At 31.8% G+C, this 13,194-nt stretch overlaps 1 protein-coding gene across 1 annotated transcript in view; it reads left to right on the forward strand.

The window, feature by feature from the left end:
* Ralgapa1 (Ral GTPase activating protein catalytic subunit alpha 1) overlaps positions 1-13,194 on the forward strand; it is a 234,592-nt gene that overhangs the window by 124,672 nt on the left and 96,726 nt on the right. The window contains exons 27-29 of the mRNA XM_048798440.1: positions 1,724-1,782; positions 5,908-6,016; positions 8,772-8,882. Of these exons, the coding sequence (XP_048654397.1) occupies positions 1,724-1,782; positions 5,908-6,016; positions 8,772-8,882 (279 nt within the window). The remainder of the gene's footprint in view (positions 1-1,723; positions 1,783-5,907; positions 6,017-8,771; positions 8,883-13,194) is intronic.

The following is a 13,194-nucleotide window of genomic DNA, read 5'->3' on the forward strand; positions in this document are numbered from 1 at the left end:
TACTGGCAGTTTAACCCTAGGTTTTCCTACCACTGAGCTACATCTCAGCCTCCCCACCCTTTTTTTAAATTTTGAAACAGGGTCTCACTAAGTTCCTGAAGCTGGTATCAAACTTGTGATCTTCCTGTGTTAGCCTCCCAAGTTGCTGGAATTACAGGCATGTACCACTACACATGGCTAGACTCAGTGATTGTTAAACCTAAGTAGAGGGGAGTGCTGTGAAAACCTCTTTTAGTAAGGATAAAAAAAATCAGTGCTCTGAACCCACAGTATGCTGTTTAGTGAATAATTCAATCACTGTCAAGACCTATCTCTATCTGAATGCTTACATATAAATTCTAAAGCGCTTAACAATCCTGTGCCTGTCACAGTTATTCCCAGGTAGTCTCTATGATTGATCTTAATTTGTTCTCAGAATTAGAAAGGTTGAGAAAAAGACACTTTAGCTCCTCAGGGGTCATGCAGATGATTTTTATGTGTTGTCATGCAGATGATTTTTATGTGTTGCTTATATTTTCCTTAGAATCCATATTTCTCTTCATAACATTTATCATACTTGTAATTTCTTACTCAGTGCTTAACTTCTATTTTAGACAAATACCATGAAATCTTTTTTTTAAATAATGTTATTGTATTTTTTGTACATTTACTTTATTTTTATGTGGTGCTAAGGATCGAACCCAGGGCCTCACACATGCTAGGCAAGCGCTCTGCCACTGAACTACAACCGCAGCCCCCATGTGATCTTATATACTATTATATCCTCATGACCTAACACTTTTTGATATATAGCATATACTCATTAATGTGAACAAATGAATTTGACTTACACGTACAATCAAGTGGCTCAGTGCAAATTTACAATGACACTTAACAGAAACTACATGAATTTACCTTAGCTTTTCAAGGTTTAATAGTTTGTTTTATTTTCAGAAGATCCTGAAGGTCAAGGATCGATAATTGTTTTAATTTTCTCTACCTATTGAGATGATTATATGATTTTTATCCTTCATTCTGTTAAAGTGGTATATTATGTTTATTGATTTACATGTGTTGAACAATTCTTGTAGCCATAGAATATATCCTACTTGGTAATGGTGTATGATTCTTTTATTGTGCTGTTCAATTTGGTTTATTGTTATTGTTTTGAGGATTTTTGCATTTGTATTCATCAGAGATAGTGGCCTATAATTTTTTTTTCCCTTGTTAATACCCTTGTCTGATGTTGGCATCAGGGTAAATGTGACCTTATAAATTGAGTTTGGAAGTATCCTACCTGTTTAGTTTTCTTGGAAGAATTTGAGAAGGGTTAGTATTAATTCTTTAAATATTTGGTATAATTCATCAGTGAAACCATCTGTTGGCGGCTTTTAAATGCTATTTCTCAAAGCTTAAAAAAGATGTTCATGACTTTAAGATATTAATTCTGCTTTAATTATCTTTCTTATAGTGAGCCTTTATGACTTTTCCAATCAGGAAAAAAGGTTATTTTTTAACATATTCTTTTGGTACAAATTTCATAAATTGTTTTATTAGCTACTTGTATAAATAACATTGGATTCTTTATTAAAAGTATTTACATGAGAATAAATTGTTCTCTTTACTATTGTATCTCTAATACCTCTTTGCAGGGCCTAGCCCAAATTGGCCACCTAATAAATATCTGTTGACTAAGTGAATGAAAATCTTACTAATTGCTATTAACTATTTTCCTTTATTTTAGGAACTCATAATCAAAACTGTATTAAGCTCAGCAAGGGATGAGCCTTCTGGTCCTGCACGGTAGGTCAGGTATTCTTAGATTAACGTTTACTACAACTATTCTGTGTTTGAAATCTCATTTTAGAAGTTGATTGAATTTTTATAGCAGTTCAGGTTGTTTCAGACACACAAAAGCCATTCTGAACTACAAGTTTAAATTATTTGAATGATTAAATACTCTCACTTTTTTTTCATGATTACATACTAATCTTCCTTCATTAAAAAATAAAAATGAAAACCTGTTCATCTTTTTCAGTTATTTAACCCTGTGTCTGGTATATGTAAAATGAGTTATTTTGATTTATTTAAGTACATTTTGTGTTCTCTTCAGATTATATTTATCATTGTGTTCTTATATAATACCTTGAAATACAACATAGGCTCAATGAGTGTTTGTTGAATTGAATTAAAACAAAATATTTTTATGGTAGACTGTAATATATCTAAAAATAGTATGTTTTAATATTCATATGTATTGATCATGATTTGGGGGGGATTGATGCTGGGAATTGAACCCAGGAGTGCTCTACAGCTGAGCTATATCCCCTACTCTTTTAATTTTTTATTTTATTATTTTGAGATAGGGTCTTACCAAGTTACTGAGTGTCTTGCTAATTTGTGAAGGCTGGCCTTGAAATGCAGTCCTCCTGTCTCAGCTTCCCAAGTTGCTGGGATTATTGGCATTTCCCACTGTACACAGCTGATTATGATTTCTAATAGAATATAAGCAACAAGATTTTTAATTTTTCCTTTTTATGTCTTAATCATATAAAACTGACATTTTCTGTCTTGCTAAATAAACCTTTCCTCAAAAAGAAGAGACTTAAATTAGGAGGTTGCCAGAATACACTATGTTCCCTTGCTTCCTTAAAATTTCAAGTTATATCTTATATTTCTTGATGCTAATTTTAATGTGTGTCATTAGTTTCAACATTAGTCCTTCTCCTCTGACTTTACCTCTGTGAAGCTTCCTTTTCCAATCATGTATATATTTGTTGATCCAAGATTCAAAAGGTATAGATCATGGCTTTGACCATTCAGATTCTAATTTATTTTTATTTTTTGAACATATATTTTTTAGTTGTAGGTGAACACAATCTCTTTATTTTATTTTTATGTGGTGCTGAGGATCGAACCCAGTGCCTCATGCATGCTAGGCGAGCGCTTTACAGCCTCAGCCCTCTAATTTTAATTTAAATTTCTTTTTCTAGCAATTAAAAATGATGTAACATGAACAGTTTAGTTACATGAAACCACTCCATTACAAGTTTTTCTCACTTGGTAGCCAAGTTAACTAAAAACAAACCTCTTTGAGCAAATTCTTTTACCCTGATCTCATTCAAGTTTACAAGAATTTTCCCCAATATTTGTTTCATTTAATTCTCATCAAATTGGGAGAGATTGATACATCACCTTCTCCCAATTTTGTTATTCAGTAACTGATGCTTAATAAACTAATACTTATTAAACCTAAAGTTAACGTTTATTAAGCCCTTTCTGTGTGCTAGGTGTGTTCTAGACACTTTGTATTTATTATGGCAGTGCATTTCATAATAACTCTGAGAAATATACAGTTTTTACCTTTTGATTTATAAATACAGAAACTGGAGCCCAGAAAATTTAGATAACCTGCTCTATCAGATAAGGCAGAGCCATAATTATTATCCTCACAGTTTGTCTTAAAGAATAATTATTAGATGCATAATTTTGTTGATTCTTTTTAGTTATACATGACAGTAGAATCCATTTTGACATAATTATTAAAGCATGGAATATATCTTGTTCTAATTCAGTCTCTAGTACTTCCCCATCCCCTCCATCCCAGCCATATCCTTCTCTCTTCCCTCTACTGATCTCTTTGCCATTTACCCACTTTTTTTTAGTTCATAATGATATTATAATTTATTTATTTATTTATTTTTAATTTTCTTATTACATTGTACACAAAGGAAGCACAGCTGCTTCTTCTGGCTGAACATGATGCAAAGTCATATAGTAGTGTGATCATACATATATATAGGGTAATAATGTCCATCTCATTCCACCATCATTTTTACCCCCTCACTCCCTCCCCACTCCTCCCTCCCCTCTTGCACAATCCAAAGTTCCTTCATTCTCTCCTCACCACCTCCCATTATGGATTAGCATCTGCTTATCAGAGAAAACATCCAGCCTTTGGTTTTTGGTTTTGGCTTATTTTGCTTAGCATGATATTTCGCCACATTACCTGCAAATGCCATAATTTCGTTCTTTTTTAAGGCTGATAAATATATATATACACATTATATATATATTTTTAAGGCTNATATATATATATATATATATATATATATATATATATATATATAAAAATTATATCACATTTTCTTTATCCATTCATCTGTTGATGGGCACCTAGGTTGGCTTCAGAGCTTAACTATTGTGAATTGTGCTGCTATAAACATTGATGTGGCTATGTCACTGTAGTATGTAGTATGCTGAATTTAAATCCTTTGAATATATATCAAGGAGTGAATAACTGGGTCAAAAGTTGGTTCCACTCCTTTTTTTTTTTTGAGGAATCTCCATACTGTTTTCCAGAGTGCTTGTACCAATTTGTAGTCCCACCAACAATGCATGAGTAAATGTATTATTTTTTTAAATAAATTTTTTTTTATTTGTTCTTTTTAGATATACATGACAGTAGAGTGTATTTTGACATATTATATATACATGGAGTGTAATTTATTCTAATTAGGATCCCATTCTTGTGGTTGTACATGATATGGAGTTTTACTGGTAGTGTATTCATATATGAACATATGAAAGTTATGTCCAATTCATTCTACTCTCTTTCCATTGACGCATAATTAGTAAGTGGCAGAACTAGGATTGAACATAGAGCTTAGGATCCTAAATCTCTTTTTTCTTTTAAACTATGTTGACTCTTAAGTGAAGGAATGTGGAAAACTAAAACAGCCGCTCAGATATAGATCAAGGAATGATTAACATAACAGCTTGTTTGAGTGTTGAACAACCTCAGAAATTGAACTTGTTTTTCTATACCTTTGTGTAATGGACCTCTTTTTAGAAGCTTATACTCCAAAATCTGAGCAGGAGTAATGTGAATAATCTTGATTATCTTGACAATTTGGAAAAGGGAGAAAATTCTGTACATACAAAACCAAAAACACAAACAAAAAAATAGAAACATCCCGTTCTTACCTCTTGTTACAACAAAAATTGTTCAGCATTTGTACTCCAGCCTCTGCCTTTAGTTAGTTGAATCCATGGAGAGCTTTGCTGTACTTCAGAGTTTATTGTTGTTTTAGAACTATAGGTATTTCCATTGCTAAACTTGAAACTGATTATGAATATTACCTAGAATTTATGGGTAGACAACAGTAGGGAAGAAATAAAGCAGTTGACTTTACTATGAAGACTTTTTGGCAGTTTTAATAGTAAAAAATTTAGTAGTACTCTAGCACTTTACACTGTGAGAAGAGACTGATCTGCTGTGTTCAAATAGAAAAATATTTTTTTTTTGGACTTAGAACCATTATATACTTTGTCAGAATCCTAAACTTGAACATGCTGATAGAATTCTTCCTGATTCAGATGTTGCCAGACATTAGAGAACAGAACAAAAATTCTACAAGTCCTGTTTTTGTTGGAATTACTTTGTAAATTATATGAATTTTGTGTTTTCAAATAGTTTTTAAAAGAATTTGTGGCCAGTTGTGTTCAATTTAAAAGGTACAACAATAGTATTTTACTTACTCCATCAACTTCATGTTTTTACTTAAATTCATTTTACTGTTGCCAGTCAATAAAATTACACTCTTTCCTTTTGAAAGCAGGTTAAATATTTGTTTGGAAAACCTTACAGTTTTGTCATTTTATTAACATGGGTTTGTTAGAAAGATGCCATGTGTTATCTGACCCTATGACCTTGGGTAGTAGATTATAATAGAAAATTCATTTTAGGATTTAAGGGTTAGGCTCCCCCCCTTCTCTTCCTTAATCACCAATAGAATAACAAATTTATTAAATCACTTATACAGTGCATGTTCATTCTGTGTCACTTGATTGGTGTGGTGGTGATTTCAGTTTACTGAAAGACTCCTGCACTTTTATTTGTATCATTGTTTGTTGCCTTTTTTGCAGATGTGTAGCACTTTGCAGTTTAGGTATTTGGATTTGTGAAGAACTAGTCCATGAGTCTCATCATCCTCAAATTAAAGAAGCTCTGAATGTAATTTGTGTTTCCTTAAAGGTAAAGACAACTTTTTAGTGACATTTATTAAGAATGCATAGTTATTTTTTCTTTAAGTGTTAATTTTATCTTGTGCTCTTGAATAATTTATAATAAATGTCTTCATTTATTACATTTTTTTCCTTGATCCTGAAACTTTTAAGAATGATTTAAGAATGGTCCCAGCCTGGAGATGTCACTAAGTAGGAGACCTACCATACAACTTCTTTTGTATTTGAATTTTTCCTTAAAATACATATGGATGACTCCTAAGAAGGAAACCAGTCCTTTAAGACATAAAGGAATTTTTTTGTTTGTTTTTTTTTTAACTAGTATTTTTGTAACTTACTCTTGATTTTTAACATTTATGAAATTCTTGAGCTATTCAACTCTTGGCTTATCATTCAAATGCCCTCTTTTGTAACCAGAATAAGATTTTTTTCCACATTTTTTATTGGTGCATAATAGTTGTACATATTGATGGAATTTATGGTTACATATTTATACATGCACACAATATAACAATATAATTTGGCCAATATCACTCCCCAGCATTTCATCCCACCCTCCCCAGAATAAGATTTTTTTCAGAAGTAGTAATGATTTAGAGAACCTTAATTGATAAATGGATATTTTTTTAATCAGAGGATGCTTGATATTATTTTTGTCTTAAAAATTTTAATACAGTATGTGTTTAAACATAAAATTTACCTAATAAATATTTTTGAATAGTAATAGTATTTATCTGACAGGTATTTCTGAATATGTACCATATTCAGGCACTTTGCTAGGCAAAGTAAAGGATAATGTAATATAAAATTACATTATATTTTATATTAGTATATAAAATACTAGCTTCAAGATATAGACAGATGTAGATATAACTGAAAAGATTAAAATAAAGTCCTCTGTTTCCCTCCACCCTACCGTCATTAGAGCAGATTATGCTAAGTGAAGCTAGCCAATCCTTAAAAAACATATGCCAAATGTCTTCTTTGATATAAAGAGAGCAACTAAGATCAGAACAGGGAAGAAGAGCATGAGGAAAAGATTAACATTAAACAGAGACGTGTGGGGGGAGAGAAAGGGAGAGAGAAAGGAAACTATGGAAATGGAAGGAGACCCTCATTGTTACACAAAATTACATATAAGAGTTTGTGTGGGGAAAGGGGAAAAAGAAAAACAAGGGAGAGAATTAAACAACAGCAGATGGGGTAGAGAGGGAAGATGAGAGGGAAGGGGAGGGGGGATAGTAGGGGATAGGAAAGGTAGCAGAATACAACAGTCATTAATATGGTATTATGTAAAAATGTGGATGTGTAACCGATGTGATTCTGCAACTTGTATTTGGGGTAAAAAAATGGGAGTTCATAACCCACTTGAATCAAATGTATGGAAGATGATATGTCATGAGCTTTGTAATGTTTTGAACAACCAAATTAAAAAAAAAAAGAATTGTAATGCAAAATAATAATAATAATAGTAATAATAATGACAGCTCATGTATAATGGCATAATTTGACGTGAACATACTTTATATACAGAGTTACGAAAAATTGTGTTGTGAATGGATAATTATGATTGTAATGCATTCCACTATTGTCATGTATGTAAGAAATAAAAAAAATTAAAAAAAGGTTTTGCAGAAAAAAAAAAAAGATTAAAATAAGTGTTAACCAAGTAGGTAAAGCTAAGAATACTAGATGAATGGTGCGTTTGAACTGCAGTTTGGAGGAAGCAGAAATTTTGTCTTAGTTATCAGAGAAATTTTTGGAAAAGAGGAGGAATTTGGAACTTGAGAGAGTGAAATTTGGACATAGATAAGCATAAAAAGCTTGACTTTATGCCATTTATGTTAGTCAGCTTTTCATCATTGTGATCCAAATACCTGACAAGAACTTCTTAGAGAAGGAAAGTTTATTTTTAGCTTATGGTTTCAGAGATTTAGTTTGTGGTTGACCAACACCATTGCTCTGGGCCCATGGTGAGGCAAAACATGGTGAAAGGGAGAGGCAGAGGGAATCTGTTCCGCTCATGGAGGCCAGAAGTAGTGGGGTGATGTGAGGGAGAGTCACAGGGAATAACTCTTCTAGGGTATGCCCCTCAATGACCTGTCTCTTTCAGCCATGTCCCACCTCCTTTCTACAGTTACCACCCAGTTATTCCATTCAAATTAGAATGGACTAATTAGGTTATGGCTTCCATAATCTAATCATTTTAACCTCTGAATATTCCTGCATAACACAGGTGCTTTGGGGGGACACCTTATATCCAAACTATAATGCTATTGGAGAGTCATCTGAGAGTTTTAAGTATAGAGAATGCCAGGATCAAACAGTACTTTAGAAATTTAATTTGGAAATATTGTAAAGAGTACATTCAAACAAACAGTAGAAAAATTGATAACAAGATTAGTAATTAGAGACCAGTGCACAAATTCAGGTAAGAAAACATTTAATAAAAGTTTAATGAGGACAGTCAAACATTACAAAGAAAAAGTAAAAGTGTATATGTTTTTGGAATGTATTGTGACTTTTTTTAAATTTTGCAATTGAAGGCTTATCTTCCTAAGATTTTAATAAACGCTTATAAATGTATGATGACCAAAAAAGTATGTATGAAATTTAAAATTTTTTAGTCAGCTAATGCACTGATGAATAAATAGTTCATGAAGAAATTTCTTAATAAAAGGCCAAAGATTTATAGAATCTGAAAAGAAACCAGAGTATCATGAAGAAACTTTATATTAAACAATGATTTATTCTTGTTATTGCAGTTTACGAATAAAACAGTAGCCCAAGTGGCTTGCAGCATGCTTCACATGCTGGTTCATTATGTACCTAGACTTCAAATTTACCAACCTGATTCTCCCTTGAAAATTATTCAAGTAAGTAGTTTCTCATTTCTTTTTTTAGAAATATTCTTAGATATAGATATAAAGTTATTCAATAAGTTTTAAAAATTTTTGCATGCTTTTTTGTAATATCAAAAATCCTGTCTCATTGTGTTTATGTTAGAAACTTGTGTTCCTGGTTTTCAAAGTAAAATCATTAAAAAAAGAATTTATTACAAATTTCACTTATTAATAGTAGTGAAAATGAAATACTACATGTAAACTTTTTATGCCATTGTCTTTGCAAATGTATATTCTGCTTCCTTTACTCTCTTAGGTGAGGAAAACATGCCATCCTTCCATTACCTAAATCAAAGCATTATTCTTTTTTCTTTTTCTGTCAATCATTTATGACATTGTTATTTTTTCATCCTAATTATTTTTTCACTGTCTCTCGTATTTTCTACAACACGTAACATATTTCAGCTCTTTATTATTTTTCTGTGAGATATTACAGTAGCCTTCTCTCCTGTACAGTCTTTTCCTACAAGTCATAATTCATATTCATATGACTTTTTAAAATTTATTTTATTTTTTGTATTTGTAGATGGACACAACACATTTATTTTATTTATTTGTTTTTGTGTGTCACTGAGGATTGAACCCAATGCTTCACACATGCTCAGCAAGCGCTGTGCCACTGAGCTACAGCCCCAGCCCCGCATTCATATGACTTTTATCATGTCACTTACCTGAAAAAAATAGGAACAAAATCTCTGGGTGTTTTTTTTACTATAAAATAGATCCCAGTTTTTAGGTGTGAATTCAAAACCTCCAGGCAAGGACCCAACCTGCCTTTCCAGAATCGTGCAGATTTCTTTGAAGTTCCATGTTGTCCAGGCAACTGAATATGCTTACCATTGCTTAAACATACTCTTTCTTCCTTTTATCTGAAATGGTTTACTTCTCTCTATCCCCTTATCTTTCAGTAATTTGCTTAAATACCATCTCCTCAAAAAAAATAGAATTTCCTGTCTGATCTTCCTAATCAGAATTTATCTTTTTTATCTTTGTATTCTTATAACATTTCTAGGAAAGGTGAACACAAATATTTATTGATCACCTTACCATCTACCAGTCACCCTATCAGTATCTTTTCATAAATATTTTATTTAATTCTTACATATTTTTTGAGGTAGAAGATTATTCCCTTCCTACCTCACTTATTTAAAATAAGGGAATTAAAGGCTTAGTAACTATATAAAGTCACAAACTAACAGGACAGAAACAGAATTCTAACGAAGTCTGAGAATCTGAAGTACAAGCTTTCCTCACTCATGCATGTCACTCATTAGTCTCTATAACAGAATAGTGAATAAAGCCTTTTCCTATATGAAGTATATTTAGAACAATTTTTGTACTTAACGCATCAAAGTAATAACTTATAAAAATATAACTTACAATGAAAATACAATAAACTTATAACTACATTTTTAATATGCACATTAAAAATTTTAATGAGACCAAATGATCATGTATAAAATTTTAGGGTCCTTAACATATTTTTTATCTTTACTATCTTTTGTCTAGGGTGACTTTTATGTAGAAAATATTTAGTATCTATTGACTTTAAATAGTTTATGGTTAAGAGATTAGGTTTGGGAGTAGACACACCTGGATTTAATTAACCACTTACTCTGCTGTGTACTGACTTTTAAACTGTTGACAAGTTACTAAGCCCATTGAAAGCTGAACACTTCATATCTAGGATGAAAATTTACCTCACAGGTTGCTTTAAAGACTAAAGCCAACGGGAGCCTGAGGAAGGAGGATTGTAAATTGAGGTCAGACTCAGCAACTTTGTGAGACCATGTGTGAAATTTTTTTAAAAAGTCCTGGGGATTTAGCTCAGTGGTAGGAAAAAAGCTAAATGAAAAAATTACATGTAAAGCACTTAGCACTTTTTTGGCTTATAAGTGATGAAATATAAATGTTAATAAATGCAGCTGTTATTATGTTATGTGGGACACAGTGACTGAATGTGAATGTACATTTGTGTGTCTAATAATAAAACGTTTGAAATTTTGAAACCTTTGGAAAATTTAACCACTGAAGATTGATATTCTGTGTAAAAATTAAGGTGGTTCTTTAAACACTTTTTTTTCAATATGAAAGCCTCCATATGCTTTTCTTTATTTTCTTCATCAACCTATATATCACAAACATTTAATAATATATCTGTGCAAATTGTTCTACTATATTTTATAGTGGCCAGAGCCTATAATAGTTATTACTCCCCACCTGTAGTTGAAGAAATAAAATCACAGAATACTGAAGCATTTCACTAATGGTTACCTATTCACAGAATTATGGGTAAAAGCCTAGTTTTATTAACAGTGTGAAGCAAGTGCACCCAAAATACTAGATTCAACTGGGGAGAAAAGCCTTGTTCTGTAAAAAGCATATTTAATTGTTTAAATTTTACATTTGAGTTGAGGAAATTAAATGCACATATTTATGGGTTATAGTATGGTTTTTCAATGTATGTATACATTGTATAATGATCAAATTAAGGTTGTCAGCATATCCATCACCTTAAACATTTATCATTTTTTGTGGTGAGAACATTGAACATCCTCACTTTTAGCTTTTGAAAAACTACATTATTGTTAACTATTGTTACCCTCCTGTGCAATAAAATACCAGAATTTATTTTCCTGTCTAATGTTAACACTGTACATGTTGATCAAGCTCTGTCTGTCCTTCCTGCACCCCTACTCTCCCCTTCCAATAGTAACTACTATTTTATTCTCGACTTCTACAAGATCATCTTTTTTAAATTCTACATAGAAGTGAAATCATGAGATATTTGTCTCTATGCTTGACTTATTTCTCTTAACAATGTCCTCCAGGTTCATCTATATTGTTAAAATGATAGGATTTTATCTTTTAATCGTTGAATAGTATTCCATTGTGTATACATACAGCACATTTTCTTTATCCATTCTTCTGTTGATGGACACATAGGTTGATTCCATAGCTTAGTGCTGCAGTGAAGATGGGAGTGCAGGTGTTGTCTCTTCCACATTCCAATTTTGTTTCCTTTGGAAACAAAAGGAAACATATGGTAGTTCAGTTTTTAATTTCTTAAAGAAATATTTTTTAGTTGTCAATGGACCCCCATTTTGTTTATTTATTTGTGGTGCCAAGAATTGAACCCAGTGCCTCACACATGCTAGGCAAGTACTCTGCCACTGAGCCACATCTCTAGCCCCATCAATTTTTAATTTTTAATGCTAGTTTTCTACTTTAAAAAAATTTTTAGTTGTAGATGGACACAATACCTTTAATTTTATGTGGTGCTGAGGATCAAACCCAATGTCTCCCATGTGCTAGGCAATCACTCTCCCACTGAGCTACAGCCCCAACCCTGGTTTTCTATTTTTAGTACTGTTTTTCACAGTGGTTGTACTAATTTACATTCCCATCAGTGTATAAAAATTCCCCTTTTCCACCTCCTCACCAACATTCATTATCTCTGCCTTTTTATAATAGCCATTCTGACTGGAGTGTGGTGATATCCCATTATGTATTTTTTGTTTGTTTAGTACTAGAAATTTAACTCAGAGCCTCGTGAATGCTATGCACACATTTTTCCACTGAGCTATACCCCAGCCCTCATTCTGGTTTTGATTTGCAATTCTCTGATAAGTAGTGATGTTCAGCATTTTTTCATATACTTGACCTTTCATAGGCCTTCTTTTGAGGAATGTCTATTCAGGTGTTTTGCTTATTTTGTAATTGAGTTATTTGTTTTTTTGCTATTGAGCTTTTTGAGTTCTTAATATATATTTAGAAAAAGTTTTCTATTTAATTCATTGAAACAGTAAGCTTTAAAAATATAATATGCAATAAAAGTATAATAAAAATTTATTCTAATACTTTTTTTTTTTTTTTTTGGTACTGGGGATTGAACTCAGGGTTACTCGACCATAAGCCACATCTCCAGCCCCTGATACATTTTTTTAATAATCTCTTTTGCCTCATTTTAATAATATCTTTCTTTTTTATTACTTCATGTTCACTATTTTATATTCATGTGTATAATATACATAAATTGAAAAAGATACAAATTTTTTTAAGCATGTATTTGTTTCTGACCCCAAGTGTTTCAGATTCAGGTTCTTTTGAACTTGGAATATTTACATAGAGTTTGCCAATTGAGCATCCCTAATCCAAAAATTTGAAATGCTTCAAAACACATAGTTTCTTGAGTGCATATTAGTACTCCAGTGGGTTTGGATTTTGAAGGATTTTTGGATTTTAAAATTAGAAGTGCTCAACCTGTATAGGAAGATCTGGAAAG

This window comes from Marmota marmota, unplaced genomic scaffold, assembly GCF_001458135.2.
Source record: "Marmota marmota marmota unplaced genomic scaffold, marMar, whole genome shotgun sequence".
Taxonomy (NCBI): domain Eukaryota; kingdom Metazoa; phylum Chordata; class Mammalia; order Rodentia; family Sciuridae; genus Marmota; species Marmota marmota.